The sequence below is a fragment of the Peromyscus californicus genome, unplaced genomic scaffold, assembly GCF_007827085.1.
Source record: "Peromyscus californicus insignis strain IS unplaced genomic scaffold, ASM782708v3 Scaffold_19__1_contigs__length_69161282, whole genome shotgun sequence".
Lineage (NCBI taxonomy): Eukaryota > Metazoa > Chordata > Mammalia > Rodentia > Cricetidae > Peromyscus > Peromyscus californicus.
In genome coordinates, this window is record NW_026294491.1 from 49,752,919 (window position 1) to 49,778,569 (window position 25,651).

The window sequence follows — 25,651 nt, forward strand, 5'->3', positions numbered from 1 at the left end:
GCTTTCACTTGTCCACATGGGAACACAACTTCTAAAAAGAAAAGAAAAAGATTGCTTACAATTTGAGATTGAAAAACAAAGCAAAACTGTTATTCAAGCTTCAAAAGTACCACTACACTGAGGAACTATCTGGGTTACTGCAGGCACAGTAGTACATGCCTATAATTCTAGCATTTTTGAGGAAGGATTGCGAGCTCCAGGCCAGGCTGAGCTACTGCAAGATCTTATATACATAAACAGACAGACAGACTGGGAGACACTGAAGTCCAGCATTCTGACTGAATTTAAGTTAAAGTTCAACAGGAAGATAAGATTTTGGATGAACTGTTTATGCTTCAACCATATTATTTTAAATGCAATCTGAAATTTTCTCTTCCTCCCAAATGAAAGGCTGGTTGAAGTTTCAAAAAAATGTAGAGAGGAAATCAACTTATACTATACTAGTAGCTTACCTAGTGCCAGGGCATTTAAGAAACATTCTTACTGGGATCTGACAATTTCAAGTAATTCAACTTCAAAGGTCTTGATAGTCAACAAGTTATGTGATCTCATGTGTAGGAACCAAACATGAGTTGATATTATCCACACAGTAATCCACAGGAGCTCATGCAATGCCATTTGAAATACACACAAAAAAAAGAAAAAGAAATCAGACTAGAAACTTTGAATTGTAAAACAAAGGGTGTCTCCTGAAACAGCAAATAAATGCAGAAATATACACCCACACCAAGTTAATCACAACAAAAGACACATGTCTGAGTAAGAGCTAAAATCCAGCGGGTTTGTCCTCTCAGAACAATGGAGCTTTCTTCAGCACTAGCAAAAATTCTTTGAAATAGCAGGTATAGGTTTTGAGGTGCTTGCTTTCTTCAGAAAAGCTTTTAGGTTTCGCCAAACAAGAAAATAATAGTTGATTGGGAGGTTGAACTTGAGAGTCCTAGAAAACAAATGCTGTCTCTTTGCAACCCAGAGACAAAAAAAAATCAAGTCCTGATGAAGGACCAAATCAGCTCCAAGTAGTATGCACAGGAAAAGAGGCTGCTGAGAAGGTGGGAGCAACTTGACTCTGGAGAAGTAGTAGGTACCATGTACCTGGGCATCTGAATGTCTTCTCAACTGATTCTTAGCTTCCTGTTTCCCAAGCTGATTTTTAAGTTCTTGTTTACCTGTGCTGACCATTTCCTGTCCCTACTAGATCCATACATACTCCTCCACTCACTTTAAACAAATTTTCATTTTTTATATTACTGGAAACTGAAATACTTCCTGTCCTTTCCTACACCCGCCCTGATTTCAGCTCTTTTTTTTTCTAATTTTTTAAATTGTTTCATTATTTTGTGTATTTTAGGTGTTTTGCCTATATGTGTACCTCTGTACCATGTTGGTGCTGTGTTCCCAGACCAGAGGAGAGCCTCAGAGTCCCTGGGATGGTTATGAGCTGCCATGTGGGTGCTGGGAATAGAACCCTGGTCCTCTGGATGAACTGTGCCAATGTTCTTAGGCCACTGAGCCGTCACTCCAACTCCATCTTTTCCCGTTAATCCAGGGAGTGCCAGAAGAAAGCAAAACTCATCTACTGTGAAACCTAAACACCCCACCCACCAGCATCCACATGCTACCACCTTCCTCTCCCGAAGCAGGCAGTGGAGGTGAGAGGTTATAGGGTGAATAGGGAGTGACTGTTTAGAGAACGGAAACCCATAAAGTCGTGACTTTTTCTGAGATGTTAAAGCTCTGTGCTGTGGAACCTTGCCATGACATTTTTGCAGGGTACCACAGCAGCAGCGTGTTCTCGTCTTCTCTCTCTCTCCTCCTCTCTCTCTCTCTCTCTCTCTCTCTCTCTCTCTCATCTCTCTCTCTCTCCCTCTCTCTCCTCCCTCTCTCTCTCTCCTCCTCATCTCCTCTCTCCTCTCTCCTCCTCTCTCTCTCTCTCTCTCTCTCTCTCTCTCTCTCTCTCTCTCTCTCTCTCTCTCTCTCTCTCTCTCTCTCTCTCTTCACACACACACACACACACACACACACACACACACACACTCCCTACTCACATCAGCTCCTGGTGTGCCCCCGGCTTGCCCGGTGCTCCCGGCTTGCCTGGTTCTCCGGGAGGACCCTAAGCAGGAAGAAGAGAGGAGGCAGGAAGAGAAATTTTAGACTCTTCAAACACACATGGCTACAAAACACGTCTTAAGGGAGGAAGTGAGGCGCCACAGCACCAATCAACTTACCGGAGGGCCTGTGGGACCCTTCGGTCCTCGGTCACCCTGGAGACAGAGAAAAAAAAAGATAAAGGCAATATATAAGCAAGAGTAGCTGGGGTCCCACGGGACAGTCTCGGGCATGTACACCGCAAAGATAGGGGCGGAAGCCAGGGTGAGGGTCTAAAGACGGAAGTTCATGCCCCATGGGGCAACAGGACTAGGTCTCCTCTCTAAGAATCCCCAGGCTACAGTGTCCAACCCAAAACTTTTGCTTGAATTTTATTCTTGGGAGTGATAGGAAGGGATCAACCAGTGCTTTCTAAAATCTCATCCAAAGCCAAGGAAGTATGAGAAAGTTCCGTCCTGCAGAACGAAGTAGATAGATGCAAACTTACATCAATGCCGTCTATGCCCGGAACTCCAGGAGGCCCAGGAGGCCCTGGAGGCCCCTGCTCACCCGGAGGACCTCTCTGCCAAAAACAATGCACAGGGGTTAATGGAGAATAATGTGCACCTTGAGCAACTATGCAAGATCTCCCCGAACCCTCCCCCCAGACACACTGACAAGAATGCCTCTCTATGGAGGGTAAGTTTTTTGAACCAAAATGTGGTGTATTTCCACCTCCTGCGAGGTAAACTGTCCAGGGTGCAGCAGAATGGATGCGGGCTAATGGAAGGGGAGTCCACTTGGCCCCACCTTCTCAGAATGCATTAAAAAGAAGGGAATTGCGAAGAAGGGGGTATCTAATGTCCACTTTCCCAAAAAAAAGCAATTAAGAAATGACTATGGGGGACACTGATACCTCCACTGCAGACCAGTCTTTTTGTCTCAGATGGAGCAGGAGAGACTGGAGCAGCCCCAGGACAAATAGTTACTTTACCGCTGCAAACCTTTCTTTGTCCAGTAGACTGGGAGAAGGCTGCATGTGGGGGTAGGGAGTGGGAGTGGGGGGGGGGCATTTTTTAGGTCTGGGAGGGATGGGGCAGAAGAGCCCTGAATTCCGGAGCCTGACCTCAATTCATGGGACACTCTGAAAGTAAGTCTCTGCACCTTGCTTCAAAAGCTACACAACTTTCAGACAGAGCCTTGGTGTGTGAGCCCTGTGTATCACTTGGAGACAACTGTCTACAGGGAACAACAGGGGTGCCTGAAACAGTATGAACTTGTTGCTTTAGGGAACGTTCTCTCTTTCTCTCTCTCTCTCTCTCCTTCTAGAGGGAGGAGGGACGGTGAGAGGGGAAGGTGGGGGAGAGGAAGAGAGAAGGCTGCTTTCATGAAGGAAGACTTTGTTTTCCTAAACTCCAAGGACCAGACAGGTTACAATGGGGTCTCTGTAAGTGAAACCTCAAACCTCCCCTGGCCTCCCGGCCTGACTGCAGCACTCTCCCTTGCCAGGGGCCCGATGGGGGAAAGACTGCGGAGAAGTTGCTAGAGTTCTGAGGGGATCCAGAGCTGCCAGACTTCTATCCTGCACTGCTAGCCGGATCTCCAAGTTTAGTGGCTTCCCACAGCGGCAGGAGAAAGTTTGCCTGAGTTTCTGCCGTTGTTAACCATCAAGACTGGCCCTTGGGTAGGACCCGGGTTGAGGGGAAGGGTGAGTGAGCAACAACAAAGAACAGAACAGACAAAACAGACGCAAGCTAACATGGAAGCCCTGTGGAATCATCTGTCATCTCCAGTACTGTGCCTTTGGCGTCGGTGTCCGAGTGGGAGAAATGGCCCCTTTTCCCCACATCAATGGATCATCTGAGGCTCAGACTCAGACTCTACGTGCGGGAGATGCTCCAGGCGGCAGGGTAGCTGGCCTGGGAGTCCTGAGGGTTCTCTGTGCCTTCTCACCAGGACATCTTCACTACCAGCTACCTTTCCTGTTACACACTTGGAAACTGCAGTAAATTAACTTTTTTTTTTTTTGGTCCCCAGCTTACCTCATCGGTGGTCTGGCTGGGCTGTCAATAAAAAGATGGAGAGAAGGTGACAAGGTGCCCCGGCAAACTCACACACAACTTACTTGAGCAGCACATAAGCAGAGCCCTGACAGCAGCAGTCGCAGCCCAAGGGCTCCAGGGCCCCAGGCAGTCCAGGCCATCCCCGATGCTCTCCACCAATCCTCCGGCTAGGCTCTGATGCCTGTTGCCCTCTAGACGTCTAGACCGAGCTGAGTGCATAAAGTGGCACTTGGACCTCCAAATGCAGCCAGAGCAGTAGTAGTTGCAAAGGTGCCTGGCCAGGGGGACCTAGGTTCCTTCTGTTTATGAATGGCCCTGGAGAGGGTCCTGGGGATTGGAGGAGAGCTAACAGGCCTGGGAGGAGGGGTAGAATGACAGCAGTCCCCTTTAACCCTTTCCTGGCAGCTGCACCAAGACCTCAATGCACAGCCTTCCCCCACCCCATCCTCCTCAGTGTAGTCTCTGGCTGGGCCAGGAGGCTGCCAAGGGTCTGTGCCCTACAGAGGAGGAGACCTCCAGTGCCTCTGGAGATAATGAGCTGCCAAATGGATCAGACACCAGCCTGCTTGGTGATCGTTTCTATAGCCAGGTTGCAAGGAGGACCTGTGTTTCTTTAATTCCAAGCTAGACAGTACAGCCAGGCAGACTCTAGGGAAAGAGAGGAGGAGGAGGAGGAGGAGGAGGAGGAGGAGGAGGAGGAGGGACATAGAGAGACTGGTGCTGATGAGGAGAGAGTGAGATGGGAAGAAGTGTCTTTTGCAGGTGATTCAAGGACTCACTGTGCTCCTGACAGGCAGTTCATGGCAGGTTTCTCTCCTGGGTCTCAGCGGGTCACAATGGATCAGCATCCACTGGAGTTCGAACTGGTGGGAGACAGAGAGAGCAGGTCAAAGAGGAACATTTCGTTGTTGTTGTTGTTAATATGATCTATAATCCTTAGCAGAACAGCAACCATCTGAACTTCTGAGCTCAGTAAAGCACACACAGCTCTTGCTTTTTCCTGAGCACAGTTTCTAGTGGAGATGTCTGGAAGCTTTTCCAAATTCCTCTGCTCACTGGCAGGAGACGTCCTTAGCTCTGATTCACTCCAGCGTAGCCCTAGCCTGGAAGCAGACCTTCGGCACCGACTTCCCATTTGTGTTCTTGCCACGACCTTCAGAAGTCAATGCTATTAAAATGTGATTCACAGAGAACAAGAAAGTGCCCAAAGCATGTCCTAGGAACCAGGACTACCACATCCACAGGAAACACACTCTAAAACTTCACCTGGGACATTAGAGACAGAGATAGCAGGAGGTGACTACAGAAAGAACAAAGAGAAGAAGGAAAATTTAGTCCTGAAGAAAACATCCTCCATGGAGTCGTGGAAAAATCTAGAACTTGGTGATGTGGAGGAGTGTTCAAAATATTTCAGTTCTGTATACTATTATTCATTGTTCTTCTAAAGACTCGTAATCTAGTCCTGACAATTTCTAATACTCTCAGTAGGCTGTTAGGGGAGAAAGACTAAAACAAGGAAGACATAGAGGAAGCCAAGAGTGGCCAGGTCTAAATCTGAAGAAAGCCTTAAATGACAAGGCAAGAAACCCTGCAAATCCCTCCAAAAGCTGAAAGGTGAGCTGGCTCACCTTCTAGGGAGGCAGGTTCCTTGCTGTGCAATTGAAATCAGTTCCTTCTTTCTTGGTCAGTAAATTCTACTGGCCCTAGGCAGCTGGTTAAGTGATCAGGGCTCCAATCTAAATACTAATGCTTCCTTTTCAGACCATCATGATTCCCATTCTTTCCAACCTACCAAATGGATTCTAGAACTCCCAGCTCTAGAAAGATATGGGATACATTTTCCCCACTGCTGCAGACACACCCAGAGTTGGGATTTGGATGTAGAAAACGGGTCGAACAGGAACCTGAGACAAAGCAAAGGGAAGTTCTTCCTTTCCAAGAAAGGTAGGGAGAGACAAGCTGAGGGTAAGCCTTCCTTTTCTAAAGAGGGGGGAAAAAACAAGAGTCAAGTGAAATAAAAACCCTGAGCAGCCAGCAGGACACACTTTAAGATGGAAAATTATCTACAAATTGGCATGAGCACCAAGTTGTGCTGACTGAACAATAGAATGAAGACATTCCTCAAAAAAATTTGCCAAGCTACACAGCCTCTTAGAGTTAAAGAAACCTCTTCAGCCCAACACTACCTTTATCAGACTAGTCTTGTTGACTGGGAAAAAAATTATTTGAGTTTTACTTTAAACTGCAGTAGAAGTTTTAAAAGTAGAGCTGGAGTCAGTTATTCCTTAACGTCAGTGGAATGCATGTCACCTGAGGCTGGGCACAGACCAAGTAGGACAAGGACGTCAACTCATTTGTAGCAGCTCATAGAGCTAGGAAAGGGCAGAGGATTTCTAAATTTTCTGAACATTATATTAATAATTTTTCTACTACACCTCCCAACATTTCTGAATAATGCACACTATCTCCATAATATGTCATATTTTTTTTTTTTTTTTTTTTTGGTTTTTCGAGACAGGGTTTCTCTGTGTAGCTTTGCGCCTTTCCTGGGACTCACTTGGTAGTCCAGGCTGGCCTCGAACTCACAGAGATCCGCCTGGCTCTGCCTCCCGAGTGCTGGGATTAAAGGCGTGCGCCACCACCGCCCGGCCATATTTTTGAAAGAGGTAGCCAATGTATTTGTCAGCTGAGCATCTATATTAAAGAGGGATAGAAGCGAGAACTAAAAATTAAAACTGTATACGCTCATCTCCTAGAATCTCCAGAGATGAACTAAGAAACTTTCATAAAGATTCCAAACTTTCCCCATTTTGTGTGCTTATTATAGAAACCCACCCGGAAACATCCTCTAAAAATCAACAGCTGTGTCTATATGCAGTTGTGTTTTCATATGCATGACAAAATAGCACATGGAAAAGAGAACTATCATTCTTTTCCCCCAACCGACTACACGAACATTTAACCAGGACACGAAAAGATATATTCCTCATCCCCAATCCTCAAAATAAAAGACTACTCCACCCAGTTTTATTCACTAAGTCTTATGTGAATTGGTCTTTCAAACTAGGTATGCACTGTAGGTACATGAAATTTTAGTTTTGAAAAGTGATCAACCTGATAAACATGAATTATATGGCTATCCAGGGAACCTAAATCCTTTGTTTAGATAGTTCGTCAAAGTTACTTATTACAAATGTGAAGTAATTCTTTAAGCTGTCATCCCAAAATTGTAATACTCTCTGGATAAATTGGTGCACCTGCTTAAATATGCAGAAAATGCAATTGTGGCACAAAAAAAAATGGGGAAATGGAATGTATTTCATCTGTGAATACAAGCTGGGCTGTTCGAAGTGATCAAGGGTTTCTGAACACATCTGCGTATGCACATAAACACCTCCTACGCACTAATAATCAGCTATACAACAACCATTTTTTGGCATGCAATATGAACTTCGATTTGCATGCTAATTATTTTGAAGGAAGATTGGCAGAGCGCTTTTGTAAAAGTCGCTTTCATTATACAGCTAAAATGCTGATTTCTCATTTTCATACCTGGATCCTTTTGCTCTTTGAATACTCACTGACAAAATATACGTGACAAATATTTTAATTTAGGCTTTCAGTCAACATTTCTTAAATCCCAAGATAAACCAAGCATGGAGGGAATGGTCTATGAAAGCCATCAAACTATCAGTTTTCTCTCCACAAACAGTTCCTAGTCTGGAAGATGAGAAAAAAAATGTGACTAGAGAAACAGAAGCTTCTAAAAATCTATTAAGAAGAACATAATGTACCTTAGGAAACGTCATCGTTTTCAACAGGAAATGTTTCTCCTTCTCTCAAAGAAAATGGGGTGATGTGAGTGGGAATTCTTACACCTGTCCAGATTTGGCATTATCCAGATATTCCATTTCTAAAACACCTTGAGATAATTTAATTTCTGAAGCTAGCGTAGTGCTCAGCTAATGACATCAGTGTTGGGGCCGAGATGCCAACACTCTAGTCTTTATGATAGGGTTACAACCACTGCCATTAAATTTGCTAGGATGTTGAGAAAGATTAAGTATTCGAACTCAACTCCAGATTACTGAGGATAGCACAAGTTTTGATTTTTATAAACGGAATTATTTTTACAGTTAGCTAGTACTAAACACCTAAGCTAATTTTTGCTAACAAAATAGAACCTTCATTAAGCTGTCCAGTCAAGGACAAAAAGTATTTTTAAGATGCTGAGGGTTCAGATCTTATCCCAATTTGCCGCTTTTGATGTTGCCTTCTCCCATCACCAAGAAATCTCTCGAGATGACACTTCCTAGGAACTGAGCGGGAAGCTCTGAACTACCTCAGAATCAACAGTTTCCCCAACTCTGTGTAAAATGAGTCATGCGGTTCACACATAGTGCTGGAAATATAATTAAATATGGGCAGATTATACCAAAGGCTGAAGCGGAATGGTAAAAGGAGAATTTGGCCGCCAACATGGAGTTAGCACACTGAGAATATCTTCATTTATTAAATTGTCTGCTTGGATGTAAATATCATGGAGGACACAAAAATATTATGTAAAGCCATATATGTGCTTAAAATATTTTTTGCAATAACTACTAAAGCACTTGAAATGGTAAGATGTTTTTCTGGTTAAAGCCATCACGTAATACATAATATGTGAATGGTTCCGAACAACAATTGAGATTTTCGCATGAGGAGATGAGAGGGTTTTGAAGAGAGGATGAAGCCCTGGGGCAGGACAAAGTTTACAGAGGAGGACCCTGATTAGCTGGGGCAGAGCACACAGCAGGACTTTCCATACTGTGAATTCTAAGCTAAGGGATTTCAATATTTGGGGTGTTATAGTCAGAGGTTTTTCCTTCAGTGGATAAATATAGTAAGAAGTGGGTGGATTTAGAAGGGCATTTCATGAAGAATGTCTGCATGTCTGATGCTTTAGGCAGGAACCTATTATAGTAGGCTTCAAGAAGTTCTACACACTGAGCTACGACATCCTAAGATAACTGCAAAGTGAAAACAATTCCCTCTCCCCACTCCACAACCTGTCCAGCTGTTGTCTTCTACACCGCCTTCTACAAAACTCAAAACAGTCTATACTCAGTCTCCAACGCATCTCCTCTTTTTCTCTTGAGTCCTTTCCAGCTTCATTTCCATTCCCACCAGGCCAGTGGATCTTTCATCCAATCACTCTCACTGGCTTCTAAAACCAACAGTCCACTATCAGTCTTCATCTTACATGACCTGTCCAGTACTTGAAACAATTCTTGTGTCATTCACCTTCAATCAGTCTTTTTCCTCAATTTTCAGGGCACAACAACCCATTTCACTCCCCTAATGGCAGCCTCTTTCCTTTTCATTAAATCTTCCTCACTGTGGCAATAATCCTGGCTATCCAGAAGTAAGTCCTCAGCATTACACTTATGACTTGGCTTTACGGCTTTCATGATACATAAATGTTCCCAACTCCCAGAGTTCAGTTCCCATCTGGTGCCGCCTCTTAAACTCCAAAAGCTCACAGCTAACTGCCTGCTCAGCATCTTACCTCAGATGCTTTATGTTGTGGTCTCTGCGACCCCACTGGCTGTTTCTCATTTCCTCTTCTAGTCACCCTGCTTTGCAAGTAACGCTCAAATATCAGGTCACACCAATACTTGTCCCTCGTCACTCATGTTCTCTCTTCCCGGAATCTTCCTCTCTAAGATATCTACAGGATATTATCTCAGATCCTTCAAGTTATCTCAAAAATGTTTGCTTCTGAATGAGTCCCATTTCCACTTTCCATTTCCTTTTCCCCAATAACATTTATGATATCCGGGTATACTATGAACTATTCAGTTCCTCCTTGTGACTCTCCCCAGAATGTAAGCTCCATTTAGGCATTAACTTTTATGTTTCTTAGTCACCTAAAGTATGCCTGTAGCTTCGCACTTTAAAAATAGTTGTTGAATATCAATAACAGAACGCAAAGATTGTACATTGCTTAAATCACTAAAACCGTAACTCCCTACAGCATTTCTCAAATACCAGAAATGCTGATCATGACATCAAAACATATTTTCCCAGGTTATTGTTCATGAGACTTGCACTGTTGTTCACATTTGTAGGTAGTGTGATCCAATGCTACAGAGTAAAGAAGAAGAAGAGGGATAGCTCTGCCCTCAACCGTTTTGCCAGCTCTGGCATTTTTCTCTGAATCTGAAGATAAAAAAAATTATAGCAAGGCATCAGAGACACACTCCACATAGCATCAAATCTGTCATGTTCTATGTTGATTTACTGGGAATATGCACAGGTAAAGAGAAGAATGATTTGAGTTATGTATGGGGAAATCCACATAAACTTTTATCCTCCCTCAAACAAGAGCAAACTCCCAATGAATACACCCCTGAAAGGGGAGAAGGGCTAACGTTGTTTTCTAATAGAGCTGTATCACATAACTCCCCTAGGCAATCATGCTGGCAACAAACAATAAAGAACCTGTCATAAAGTAACACGTTTTCATGGTAAGCTGCCAGGAAACCAAGCTTTGCGGTGGGATAAATGGCACCATCCTAAAATACAGGCACAGGGGAAAATAGAAGATGAGGAATTTATTGCTTAAAAATCAAAAATAACAAACTTACAGATATGCATGGGGAAAAATATAAAGTGCTCCGAGCCCACTAACTAACTATAAATGATGAGATGGTGTTTGAATTGTAGACCGCATGAGTGTTCATGAAAGCTTCCTGGAATTGTTTTCTTTTTCCAATTTAGAAAAAGAGAAGGGACACGAGATAGGATGGATGGGGAAAGTCACAAACAGCTACAATATAAGTAAGTCTTTTAGCATTAGTGATCCATCAAACACCCAGATTTCATTTTTATTATGCAGTTCTTATACCTACCTTTGACAGCTGATAATGCCTGTGGAAAGGATATTTTGCTTTTGTTTTACTTACTAAAGAAATGCAAGCATTGACCCTGAAACAAATATTCAACCAACAGAAAGTGTTGAAGATTAGAAACAATCCAATCGTATTCAGAAAATACTAAAACATGTGCATGCCTTTCTGGTTTCAAACTATTTTGTGTTATTTTTTTAACTTAAAAATTCTTAGAAAGTGACACTGAATGTTTGCTATCTCCAAACTGAGAGATAGATGACCCATTAGTATGGGTTTTCTGTCTCTCAAGACATATGCATATCACTAGCCATCACCCTTCAAGACCTTCAAGGAAACATCTAGTTGGTGGTGGTCTTCAATAATTCCCAGTAACTTCAGATTTTATACAAGTTGATGAAAAGGCTAAGATGACAGACTTTGAGGTAAAAACAGGGGTCTAGGGCAATACATGGGCAATTGGACTTGGAAGACTTATGCTTAAATGCTTTAGTTTTAAACCATGAGGGATAGTACAAGAAGTCTTTAGCAGTTTGGAAAGGTATGAGTTGCTATATATGAATTTCCTAATGAGAATCCATCTATCTCAAATACCATTGTTTCTCGTCTCCACGATTCCTCTTGGACACCTTTCGGAAGGCCCACTGAACTTTGTTCCTAACCCTTCTATGCTGACCTGACAGAGGTGCTTGCCCAGCTCTTTGCATGGCACATTTCAATACCATGGTGCTGTTCATGTTTCTTATCATTGCTAGCTTATACAGCTACCTCATCCTCCATAGCCTGGTGGAGGCAACATCTGTGACCTGCTTGACTCTGTACACCTAACACATAAGCACTCTATGAAACTTTACTAGATGAATAAACAAACAGAATTAATGTTTAAGGACACATTTTTGTGTCTTCCTTCCTTCCTTCCTTTCCTTTCCTTTTTTTTTCCTTTTGGGACAGAGTCTTACCGGGTAGCCATGGCTGGCCTGGAACTCCCTGTACAGATAAGGCTAGTCTCAAACCCATAGAGATCCACTTGCCTCTGCCTTCCAAGTGAGCCACAACACCCATAAAATGTACTTTTTCCCCCAAAAGAAAGCTGGTTGAAATGAAAGAAAATAAAGTAAATTAGAAAATTAATAATGAATTCTGTCTCTTACAAGCCAGTAAACTTACTTGAGATGGTTTATTTAACTGAATAAGTGGAAATGGCCCTATCTGTATGGGTTATCTTACAAAATTGTTCTAAAGATCAGGAAATTAGAAAACCAGGATTTTGAAAACTTCTAATTGTTATTTTAAAAACACTAGGGGATTTTTTTTGAAGGATGAGTGGACTTCTCTTTTATGCTTTTCTGCTAAGGAGGAAGAGGAAGAGAAAAGGAGGAGGAAGAGTCAGCTGAGAAGGAAGCAGATGAGGAGCTGGAGGAAGGCGAAGAAGGCTACTTTAGGGAAGAATTGGAGTTGGAGCTTGTCATTTTGATGTCCTTAATGGAGGCAGGATTTTTTTTGGCCTATAGTTTCCATCTAATTATCAATGTTACCATACCACCATCATCACCATCATCACCACCATCACCACTACCATCACCACCATCACCATCATCATCACCACCACCACCACCACCACCATCAACAACAACACCATCAACAACAACACCCAATATTGATCTTTAGTGGGGATTTAGGATCAGATCTCTTTTGTCTCCAGGAAGAGGTCAAAGGTCTAGAATTCATTCTGAAAAGAAAAAATTGCATGTGTCTATACCAAATCCTTTTAGCACTGATGATAGCATAATGACTTAGAAAAGCTCCTTACTATACCAGAAGCACCATGTAGAACCAGATACTAGATTATCAGCAACATTCCTACATGAGGAGAAGAAAACAGAAGATAACAACATACACTTCTCTGTAATGCGGCATGAGACTAGATTTATCAGAAAATCTACAACTGACTAAGGCATATATAGTATAATAAAATAATATAGCGACTTTGCCACTCTGGAAATAAAACAATTTAAATGCATCTTCAATAGAAGAAAGCAGAATTATAAGATCTTGAAGTGTTTTTAAGGTCAACAAATGCATTTTTAAACAACTGACACTCAGTACCTTGAGAAGGTGTTAAGACCTTCACTCCCTTGCCCTTGTCCAGAAATGGCACTGGGGGAGGCTGTATTGTCTTAAAAAAAACACTCTAGGGTCGTTTCAAAATTCCTGCTGCACAGAATTTGAGCGTTTCACAACAGTGGCCACATCAGCTTTCTAACCCAGCCTCTTGAAGTGTGATGACTCATTAGACGAAGCAATACTTTCTCAAGAGTCTTCAAGCCAGAGCAGTAATGTGGCAGCTACAAATTGCTTCCTGTCTATCACAGAATATAGAAATTTCACACCAACTTTCACACTAATCACAACTCTTCCTGTAAAAACAAGTTACTTGAACAGTTCCATTTGGAGATCCCCAATAACCTCTTTTTCCCAGAGAAGTGCACAGAAGCAATTCAAAACCACACTGTCACCCTCGACACCCTCTGTGACACAGACTTTGTGACTGGAATACAGTAGTTCTGTACAGTAGAAGAGACAGATTCACATCAACAGTTTATCTATGTTGAATTTTCTCTTCTGCTTCCGCAAAAGAATCCTTGTCCTCTAAGGTTGTATTTTTAAATTACTGTCAAAATGCTACAAAATATTCCAAAGAACTGCTACTCGGTGTTCAAAATGATAGAGCTAGAAGGTACCAGTTGATACAACTGTAATGTCACTTTCTTACTTTCATAACAATGGATTTGTACAGTAAAATGATGAACAGAGCTTTAAAATTCTTTACTTCCAATAATAGCAATGGTTCCATGGTTAAAAACCTGTACTGCTTTGGCTGAGGACCAGAATTCAACTCCCAGCACCCATATCAGGTTACTCACAATCATATGTAATCATATTTAGATATGATTGTGAGATACCAGGGAATCCAATGCCCTCTCTGATGTCCAAGGACATTGCACTCATGTGAACAGACACATACTAAAAATAAAAATCATTTTTTTAAATTATTTTCTTGTACACTATCACACAAAGCCTAACTCTAAATGAATACATATCACACCACCTATAAAATTTTCATTCTTGTTTATCAAACACCATATGACTTCCCAGCTTTACATCTTAACCATCTGCGTTTACTAGCCTTCACCCACCTCCCACAAACACACCATTTACATGCGTACATATTACTCAGATCAACTAGTCTCTAGATTTTGAACACATCCTAGTTATTCTTGAATTATTTTCCCTCAATTGTCTTTTATGCTGTCTTTTGCCAGTTCAAGTCCTTCCCTTTCAAAATTTATTGCTTCCAAAAATGGTGGCCTCCTAGATTAACTGGATTCATGATTTGTCTCTAACCTTATTTGAAAAATTCTGATTCATTATATATATATCACACATATATATATATATGTGATATGTACTACACTAGTGTGGGTCTCCCTATAAGTTGTCCCAAAAGCCCATGGATACTCCAGGTGGGTGTATAACACCTTGACTCCAAGTAGACCTTAACCTCCTTTAAGATTATCTGCTTAACTAAAAGCCTGTATTCCATATGGCGTCAAAACTGGCAGTGAAGGCTTTTTGAATGAGTGATGTTGTGTATTTAATAAACTCTACGGAGTGAATAGCTATTCATTGTATGCACTATAGTCAATGATCCAAGACGTCTGGGGTGCTGAGCTTTACCCATCTGGGTTTGTCTTCCACTACCATTGGGGTGGTGCTTTGTGATTTTGTACTTACAGGAACAGAAACCCGAGGATTGTCTGCAAGTTTTCCCAGCACAGTGAAGCCATCGGTATCGATCCGGCCTCTTGGCTTTATAGGTAAGGATTCCATCCTGACGCAGTCAATGAAAAGAGTGGCGCTGGTTCTTTCCACACCAATCATGACCTTATGCCACCGGGAGTCGAACAGGGATGGCACATTTGAAAAGCCTGCCGACTGGAGGCTTCCGTCCAGTCCTTTGTAAGAAAATGCAACAGACTTGGTTTGGCCGTTTATCTTCACGCCAACTTGCTCCTTCCCTGAGGAATCCTGGATCTGCCAAATGTTCCAGTTCTTTTCCAGTGTGCCTCCGGTCATCCGAAAAGTGGTTAAAAAGGAATATTCTTCAGGCAGTCCACTGGGATACAAACGCCTGCGTGAAATTTGAAAATAATAAATATAAACCTTGTTTTCTGTGCTTATACATATTTACCGTTCCTGGTGTTTATGTTATTTTTAAATTCTGGTCCTGCAGAAAGGCCACAGTGTGGGGAAACTAGATAGTATTTGTTCTTTGATGGCGTCTTATACAGACCTTCACCGTCCAATCATTCATGTACATCAACACTCCACCTTAAAATACACATTTTTAAAAAAACTTCCCTCACAGCGAGTGAAGGTTCTCAACAATATTAGTATTTATTCTACCCAAAGAGTCACCATTCAGCCATGCCATCCCACTCAAAAACACATTCTTGCAATGTTCATGTTTAGGGCAACAGTTCTTTCAAAAGTGAGAGAAGGGGGTAAAGTCTAAATTGACTGCACTAGCTTATACAAATCATTTAATTAGAGTCAGTTTTAATTTTTACATACATTAAAATTATTTGGTATTTTTATAATTGCTGAGCTAGTCTCAAAAAAAATATGTTCTAGACCCACATAAACACTTTGAGATTTAGTAGCCATCTATACAGTATATTTAATGCTACTGTACAGTAGCATTAAAGGCTACTTCACACTAAGGGTTTTCAGGGATTTCAAAGTATGATAGTGAAGTAGTAGCTGGTTGTTTGTTATGGGATGTGTAATGAGTGATTGATGACCAACACTTCCTTCTCCACTCCATCCGCATCATTCTTCAGTCTACCAACTAAGGTTTACAACACTACTTTCTTCGGTGCTTTAAATGGAAGCTAAACATCAGCAGTGTCCCTAAGACAATCCTTATCCACAGATGACCACGTTATCTATCTACCCTTCTCTACAGATCTTCTGTTCAAGCGAGTTCTTTGGGGGTTTTAAATGTTAATGTCAGCTCTCCAAGTCTTCAAAGTTATTTCATTATACTTCTAAGTATAAGAATATTCCTCAACAAGAAATGATCGGAAAACTAAATGTCAATGAAATGTGTTTGCTGATAAGAAAATTGAAAATAATTAGGCATAAGACCCAGAGTTCCAACCTTCCTTTAGGTCAAACTTTTGTATTTAGCTCTCTTCTGATGAAGAATGAAGGAAGGGAAGGCAAGAAGAAATATCACAATGGGTATTGATTTCATATATATGACATTTAGTGAATTGAAACATAACATGAACACATGCACACACATTGCACGCTCATACACACACACACACACACACACACACACACACACACACACACTTTCGTAAAAGTATACAGAAGATTTTAGCATGTGCTTAAAAAAAACACTTTAGAATGCAGAAGAGAAATACAAAAAGAACTATGTAAAGGCCTCTTTTTTCCAAAATAGAACTAATCACCACATCACTCCAGATACTTGATTTAAATATAATTTTTCTCAATTGGTTTGTCACACTTTCTTTGATTTTATATTTTTTGGAACTATACCAATTCCAAAATAATCTCTTAAAAAGAAACCAAAGGTCTTCATTTATAGATATACTCATTTGGAATACTCATAGAATACCTCATTCTTAGATGCAATGATACACTGTGTATGTATCTCTCTCCACACATATAAAGGTCATATGAATATGTATACAAATGTAACTATGACTAATGTGTTAATAATCTTTTAGAGCATATTAGTATGTTAAGAGGGTAAAAAAAAATGAAATTTACCTCATTATTCATATGAGTAATATATACATATTTGTGTGTACCAAAGATTGTTAAATATCTCTGAAACCTAATATACAAAACTGGTGACCTAATGTATTTTTAAACACCCAAGATTATGTTCTTGAAAATATGCTATGCCTATCAATAAGCAAACCTGACAGCATACATAATTTAAAAGAAGTTGTGTCTATAAATGATTTATTGTATTCCAGTCTTCATGAAGTACCTTAAATGGAGAACCATATGGGTTCGAATAAAAGATTCAAAAGTCTTTGAACTTTGAAATATTTGTTTATTACCTTAATACTAAGACAGCCTAGGTCTTTGTTGCAAAAGGAAACATGCATAACATGTTTGTAAGTGGTAGCTAAGAATGGAAAGCTATTATGCCTAAAATATAAATAATAAAAAGAAGCAGAATCATGTCTCTTAGTTCTTCAGCAATTATGAAGATAAATAAGTAAAAATTGTGACTGTCTAGCACTGCTTTGTGTGGCATATTTCTTTCCCATGAAGAAACATCCTATGAACGTTTTTTCACTGTCTCAGAACCTGTATTCTCCAGTACAGAAAAGTATCATTAAAAACCAAGCATTTCTGTTCCCTGAGAATAATTCCAATCCCTTCCTTCTTTGTTATCTAGCTTTTGTGTGAGTAATTTAAAAAGAAGGTATGAAATTCCATAGTGTGTATGTACCACATTTTCCATTCATCAGTTGAAGGACATTCCCAAACAAATGATAGCTTCTATTGTGAATAAAGTGACAATGGGCACTGTTGAGCAAGTATCTGTCCTTCAGACATATACTGAGGAGTGGAACACCTGGGTCATAGGATAGATTTTTTTTTAGTTTTTTGAGAGAAAGTGAAATTTTCAGGTAAATTGTGAAAGTAGAAAATATTGTGAGTGTGGTGACCTAGACCCAGAAAAACTAGTGCCTCATGATCTCTTCTTTGCTGTTCCCGGCTCTGGATCTCTACATGTGAGTATATAGCCTCCAGTAACAACAGGAATCAGAAGAGTAAGGAGGGACTGCGGTAGTGGAGGAGTGAGAAGGATCTCTTGAGAGAGGAAAATAGCATAATACAGGTGATATGAAGGGGGAACTTCAAGAAACAGAAGGGATTGCTTGGGAGAAGAATGGAAAGAGAATACAGTGAGAAGGGCTAAATAACACTAATGATATTTGAAAAAAGCCATAGAGAATCACATTGTACTCTTTTTGCTTAAAAATACATATAATATACATATATAAATACATACTATCTATGTAGTCTGAATAAAGTTACGCCATGTGGGTGATAATGATCCCCCTAAGAGTCACAGACCATTTAACAAAAAGCCTCGTCCCAGGCATGAGAAGCCTCCTTTTAAGTCATTGACCAGTAGAGTCAAGAGACTCTCTAGATAATATAAGTGTAGCCACTGTTCTTGGTTTCCTCCAGGAATCTGAAGGCAAGTCTTTATTGCTGAAGATACCACACACTTTAGACCCAGAGCCTGGAGGACTTGAACTGGGTCTGACCTGAAAGCCTTCTCCCTGAGGAATAGCTCTTGTATTCCAGTGTCCTGTGCAAGCTGCCAAGGGAGAAAAGCCATCAATAGTCCTTCATAGCTGTCATGCCTACAGACCACAACAGTGACCAGCATGGCAAAATATTTCAGAAGCGCAACCGTGGCACTATGTCTTGGGGGCAACCAATTATCATCTAATTGGCTTTATGGCCTACTTAATATGAGGGAATTCATGCCTGGTACTGTAAACCTAGCCAACCATCTGCGGCTGGTGAGATCATGGACCCTATAGGAGAACTTACTATTGACACTTCCCTAAACCAGTACAGTTTCTAACTGCAGTCAAAATACATGTCCTTCTATCCACATAAGTGTAGCTCTCTTTCCTCATCCAAGAAGCTTCTTTTTGAAGCAGAGACCATTACAGAAATTCTCAACTAGTCAAAATGTAAAGAACTAACTGTGAGTACACAAAGTGATACATCGATAACACAACTCCTACATGGAAGATTCAGAATCACCACAGAAGAGGGGCTGGGAAGATTTTCAGAGTCAGAGGACCAGGATAACTGCTGAGAGATTGTGTCTTCTCTACATGAGCAAGACAGTTGCACCCATGAAACCTCAGCAATATGGTTGCCTAAACAAAACCAGAATAGTGACAACACCAACTGACATATCAACATGAATAGGGAAAATTTCACAAGGCCTCATGCTAGATGACAAGCTACAGACAATTAATGACTATGAGAGAGGAAGAACCAATATTTTCCAAGAATGAGTCCCCTAACTGGCTATCTTGTATCAATTCACAAGCCCTAAAAATATATATATATACAAGCAACATTAAATGGACTCAGCTGGTTGTATTTATACATTTAGGGTGTGTGTGTTTTGTGTGTGTGTGTGTGTGTGTGTGTGTGTGTGTGTGTGTGTGTGTCTGTGTGTCTGTGTGTCTGTGTGTCTGTGTGTCTGTGTGTCTATCCATCTACATAACAATGAAAGAATAAGAGGCCAGGAATTTGAGAGAGAGCAGAGGAGACACAGGATGAGTTGGTGGGAGGAGAGGAAAATGGTGAAAATCCAATACTCATATAAAGTTCTCTTCAAAAATCAATAAAAATTTTTAAATAAATAAAAAGAAAGAATCTATTAAGGAGAAGGCTTACCCTACATGCAATTTCCTCTTCTGGTACACTCCAGCTCTCTGCTAAGAGTGTCCAAGCACTCTATAGGAATTAATATTTGCTCTATATAGTAACCCTATGGCATCATTTTCCCTTCTAGCTCTAATTTTGAACTGATAAACTGAGACTTAAATCACTTGCTCCAAACCAACTAGGGTTGGGGACAAGGGGCATGGGGAAGGCAATGGAAGAGGGGAATAATTGAGAATAGTGTATAAAAACATGTATGGGATCTCATAATAAAATGTGAGATAACCTAAAAATAATGACAAGATAAAAATAAATCTTCCTCAGAGAAAATAGAAAAAAAGAGAGATTTTATTATGTACCTAGAACCGCACATTACCCAGCACTCTGCCTTACCCCCCTTTTTATTTCATCCCTCCTGTTTCCTTCTTTTCTCCATCATCTTCTAATAAGTCTAGTAGTGATTGTGAGACTTTAGTTATGACCATGACCTGTGAGCATTACTTATTGAAGGCTCTCAGCACTTACAGAAAAACAATAGAAAAGATGAGCGGGATGTAGAGAACTGTACGACCCCAAGTTCATCAGTCTCTAAACCGAGGTTAATTTCAGCCCACATTGTGCTTCAAGTGATGGAAGGGAAAAGCAGTCAGGGATTTGTGTCGTGTCATTATTTTATTATAAGAGAAACAACAACTTTGAGGTTTATTTTGGAACCCAGCTAGTATTTTGTTAGGTGAAAATACCACCTAGGCAATGGAATAAATGAACACATAAAGCCAGAGCTGCCACTGTCATACCTACCCTAGTTAGCTTCAACTGTCAACTTGATATAGCCTAGAGTCTTTGAGAAGGGAACCTCAACCCAGATCAGATTAGTCTGTGGGCAATGTCTATAAGGAAGTGTCTTGTTAATTGATGCAGGAAAGCCTGCCCACCTCGGGCAGCACCATTCCTTGGGCAGGTGGTCCTGAGCTATATAAGAAAGCTCACTAAGTGTGAGCCTGTGAGTCAGGGAGCAGCATTCCTCCATGGTTTCCGCTTGGAGCTCCTGCTTCGGTTCCTGTCCTAATTTTCTTCAACGATGGACCGAGAAGTGCAAGCCAAATATATGCTTTCCTCCCATAAGTGGCTTTTGGTTGAAGTGTTGTTGTTGTTGTTATTTTCGAGACAGGGTTTCTCTGTGTAGTTTTGGTGCCTGTTCTGGATCTCGCTCTATAGCCCAGGCTGGCCTCAAACTCACAGAGATCTGCCTAGCTCTGCCTCCTGAGTGCTGGGATTAAAGACATGTGCCACCACCGCCCGGCTGGTCACAGTGTTTTATCACGACAGCAGAAACAAAACTAGAACAGTACCTTTAAGCTTTCCACGTGTGAATGAGTGTCCAGGATCAGTGTGAAGTAGTTGTTAGAAACACCAGTTCCAAAACCATGCTGCCTGGATTTCAGGCCTCCCAGCGAGCACCAAACCTTTAACTTACTTGTGTGAGTCAACTAAACTTTGAGGACTCAGTTTCCTCCTACGTTAAACAACAGGGATAGTGTCCTTCTGCCACCATGTTATAAAGTAGTTGAGAGTAATATTAGTAAATACAATGGACCATTCTTGTATTACACAAATTGCTTAAAATATGAATTTCTACCCTCTTTCATTTTATATCAGATTCTTCTAACTTGAAAGACATTTGAACTTTATGCACAAATTTTCTAGAATATCCTTTCATTATTGTAGTTAAATCACTATTTTCCTATACAACTTAATGTCCATCAAAATCCTAATTTTTTATCTACCAAAGGAATCTTCAGTTCTATTTTTACAATGCATTAAAACACTTCATATGTAATAGTAATAAACATACATATATGACATGAAAGCATATGAGGACTATTTCAGGAGGAGGAATAAGAGGGAATCAGAGCTGGATCCCAGCAGAGTACATGATACACATGTATGAAAATTTCGTGGTGAAACCATTAGTTTGTGTAATGAACATGTACAAATAATAAAGACTCCAAAAACCTATAGTAATCATATTGATCACAAGGTATGTTGATGATACAAAACCTAGATCAGAGAATGACGTGACTCATTCAACCCACATATACCAAAGAACCTCGGCGATAAAGAATTTACAGATTGATTCCAGAAATGGACAGCCATCACATAAAAGCTTTAGGTATATCCCTGCTAGTGTTTCTGTTATAATTGTTTCCATTTCGTTTCTGTTTGGTGTCATCTAGGACCTAAGACTGCATGTGTGGTCTTATTTCAGCACCAGAACACTAGAACAGCTCCACTGTGAGCCTTCAAACCACACTGCGGCGCCGGTTAAATTTATGCCTCACTCCTGGTGCTTCCCACAGAGGGTCCTTTCAGTCAAAACCAGACAAATTACAGAAAAACAGAAAGCAAACTACTAAGAACATGTCCTGAATTGATGTATAATAGTCTCAGTGATGTTTTTATTCCTGGAATGGAAAGTAAATTATAAACTTAACATGAAGAGCGGTATTCAGGTGCTAATGATTGATAGGGGAACACATTCCTTTGGCTTTCTTTCTTTTCTTTTTCTTTTTTTTTTCCTTTTTAGAAGTTCTGGCAACTTAATCCATTGGCTAATGCATACTAGGTAAGTGCTCTACCACTGAGCTGTAACCAAGTCCTTCATCTTAAAATAAAATAATCCAAGAAATACCAAACAGTAAAAAAAAAAAAATCTGTAACATTGAATTGCTGTAAACATTTCTAAATGCATTTAAAGGAAGATAATTAGGCTCTTTTTGATAGGTTACCTTGTTGGAATCCTGAAGTCTACATCACTCCCCAATTTATAAGCCACTTGCAATGTAGTGGAGCCCACCACCCTCTGGACTGTTCTCCGAGATGCAGCTCTCTCAATCTGGAACTGAGAAATCAGGTCAAACCCTACAGAAAGGGAATATAAAAAGAAAGTTGGAAGTAAGACTGGTTCTATCTCCTCCCCAAATAAATTACAGTTGGAAAGCTTGCATTGACTGTACAACACAGTGCCACTTGCCTGGCAAGTCATCTTGACCAATCCTGATCTTGGGACACAGTTCACTTCCACCATTGGGACTGGCAGGAAACCCTGAAAAAGCAGTACCATGTCATCCAATCCACCCACTACAAGATGTTCCTGCCTGGAGAAGTTGGGGGTTTGTTCCATTTAGAGTCAGAGCTGCACAGTGTCCTGGATGGCATGGGTCAGAAGCCTGTTTGGAAAACTTCTCATGGGCTAGAAATAGTCCTTAAACACCACCAATTCTAAACATACAATGGCATTACAGAGTCAGCCCTGAGACAGCTCAATGGGGCTCCAGACAAGTGCAGTTCCTGGGGAATCGTCACCACCAAAGATGAGTTTTTATAACTGCCATGCCCCTCCTGCATTGATAAGACTCACCTAGTAATAGATTTCTTAGACTTCACACACAAACACACACACAACAACAACAATAATGAAAGTTTGGCCTACCCAGCAAAGTACATCAAATATTTTCTTCTTATCCTCCTCGACCCCAGTGTTTTAGGGAAATCCATCCATCTACCCATCCATACATCCATACATTTACTGAGTATTTAGCATTCACCATCTGAAAGAGGCATCATGTTGGACCCTAGAAAAGGCACAGCCATCATTTCTGCCTACTGTGCGCACAGTGGGGACTCCCTCTCCAGGCTCAACATTGAGCACAGAATCAACCAACCATCTCCTCAATGCAGGACGAGGAGGGGAAGTGTGAAGGACCCTTGCGAGCATAATCAGCCTTCACTCAACCACAACCCTGCTTCGTCACAGTGCTGCCTGCTTCCAGTAGCAAGAGATACTTTCAAACTCCATAAACCGTGGGTCTTACTTGGACGACGCTTAGGAGTTGCAGATACCCAGGGTCCCAGAAAACTGCATGCAAAGAAGAAAACTGGAATTTTCCTGAAGAGGAGAGAACAAAAAAAAATGACCCACATAGGAATCCCTTCTGATGGGAACTAATTTCATATTTTAAACTTGCCAAACCTGACTGATGGAGGCAACCAAGTCCCAAGGCATGCTACTGCCTTCAAATTCATTTTGAAAGCTCACCGAGAAATTTTGCGGATAAACGCGTTTCTGGCTCCTGCCATCCAGGTCACACATTCTCAGTATCTCACCATCTCACTTTCTCCACTACTCTTGTCTCTGCTTACCACTATCTTTGTTTTCTGCCTCTCTCTTTCTGCAGCTGCCTCTCCTTTTTCTATCTCAAACGCTTGCTCCCTTGCTATACTTTCTCATCTGTCTCTACCTCCGACATTCCCTTGGTTCTCACCGTCTCTCCCCCTCATGCTACCACTACTGCAAAACTCCTCACCCAGCTCCCTCCGGAGTTGTGGGCTTACCAGCAGTTCTTCATGTTTCCGGTAGGCTCTCTTTGGTTTATCACAGTCCCTAAGAAGAAGGGGTTGAAGGGGACCCACTGCTCCCCCAAGACCCCTTCTCTGTCTTTCTGGGACTCTGAGTTTTGGCCCCCGTCTCGGTCCTTTCCTGCCCCTCACAGGGCTAAAAGCAAAGAGAGTGGATCAGGGATGTCTAACAACTCTTTAAACTGCAGGAAAGGAAAGGGGTGGGGGAGAGGCAGCCTGGAAGCCCAGACCCAGGCAGGGGCGTGCCCTCAAAGCTAGCAAGGTTACACTGAAGGAGGGATTGAATGGGAAAAACTTGGCTGAAAAGAAAAAAAAAATCAGGATGTGGGGAGTTTCAGCAGAAAAATGCAACGAGCTGCTATAGGGATACAGTGGGAGCTTTTAGAACAGCTATAGGGGCACAGAGGAGGCTTTTAGAACGGCTATAGGGGCACAGTGGAGGCTTTTAGAACAGCTATAGGGGCACAGTGGAGGCTTTTAGAACAGCTATAGGGGCACAGAGGAGGCTTTTAGAACAGCTATAGGGGCACAGTGGAGGCTTTTAGAACTGTTACAAGGGCACAGAGGAGGCTTTTAGTGCTCCTGTTAGGAGGCAGAGGTGTGGGAATGCACTGGAGCCTTGCTGACTTGTCAACCTAGATTTAGACCCACTTTCTCCTGGTTTACCAGTTATATGAACCTGAGCAAGGTAGTTAACCTCCCTATATTTAACTATCTTGTCTATAAACCAGGATGAAAATGGTTCTGTAACAGTTACTGGGGGAAGCAAGTGAGATTGGCAAAGATAAAGGACCTCACACCAAACTCATTCCTCGGCATCCTTATTATCCTGATAACAACTCGTTGTGTGTATCCCTCTCTTGTGCGTGCCTGCAGCCTAGTAGCACACGGTTCTCACAACCACACATGCAGTTAGACTAACCACATCATTATTCACTAGATGGGAGGATAGGGTACAGCCCCGGGCGCCTCTCCCAAGCATCGCTGCTGCTCTTCATCGCATGTCAACTCTCTAAAGCACCACTGGAAATTTTCATACGATGGGACCTCAGGCCTTTTACTTGTTTGCTCTCAATCTCTGACGTTAATCGTGTTGAATTGAATATGCCAGGGAGTACACAACACATTATTTTTCATAAACAACCAGACAGCGAATCACTAGAATCACAGACCTAGAGAGATGATGTACCCACCCCAGTGTCACACAGGCACTGGTCTCTCCCTGAACCTGAGCACCTCTGGAGAAGGAACAGCAAGCCCCATGGCCCAGTTCCCCAAGCACAGGATGACCTGCTTCTGGTTCCATCTCTAAGGATGTGTCAGATGAACACAGGCACTCAGAGTCAGGTGGAGCAGTCATCTCCATAAGTTGTGGTGTCTAATAGTTTTGAGGTGGTTTTGCTTCTTTGAATTATTTTCATGTTTTTAACTCACTAAATTTTTATTTAATTATAGAACAAGTAATAATGCTATTTTTATTTTATTTTTGGTGTGTGTGTGTGTGTGTGTTTACATGTGGTGGAGGATAGAGTGCATATATATGACCCTGCAGAGGCATAAAACTGGCGTTGACTGTTTTCTTCTATAGCTCTCCACTTTATGTAAGGAGGCATAGTCTCTCAGTGAACTGGGAGCTCACCAATTCCAGATAAT

The 25,651-nt window shown here is 41.5% G+C and overlaps 1 protein-coding gene across 1 annotated transcript in view; it reads right to left on the reverse strand.

Moving 5' to 3' along the window:
• Col9a1 (collagen type IX alpha 1 chain) overlaps positions 1-23,988 on the reverse strand; it is a 99,404-nt gene extending 75,416 nt beyond the window's left edge. Inside the window, 11 exon segments of the mRNA XM_052743788.1 lie at positions 2,046-2,063; positions 2,066-2,110; positions 2,226-2,261; positions 2,594-2,668; positions 4,128-4,148; positions 4,928-5,011; positions 14,837-15,233; positions 22,369-22,501; positions 22,614-22,685; positions 23,455-23,528; positions 23,975-23,988. Of these exon segments, the coding sequence (XP_052599748.1) occupies positions 2,046-2,063; positions 2,066-2,110; positions 2,226-2,261; positions 2,594-2,668; positions 4,128-4,148; positions 4,928-5,011; positions 14,837-15,233; positions 22,369-22,501; positions 22,614-22,685; positions 23,455-23,528; positions 23,975-23,988 (969 nt within the window).
• Positions 23,989-25,651: the final 1,663 nt, after the last annotated feature.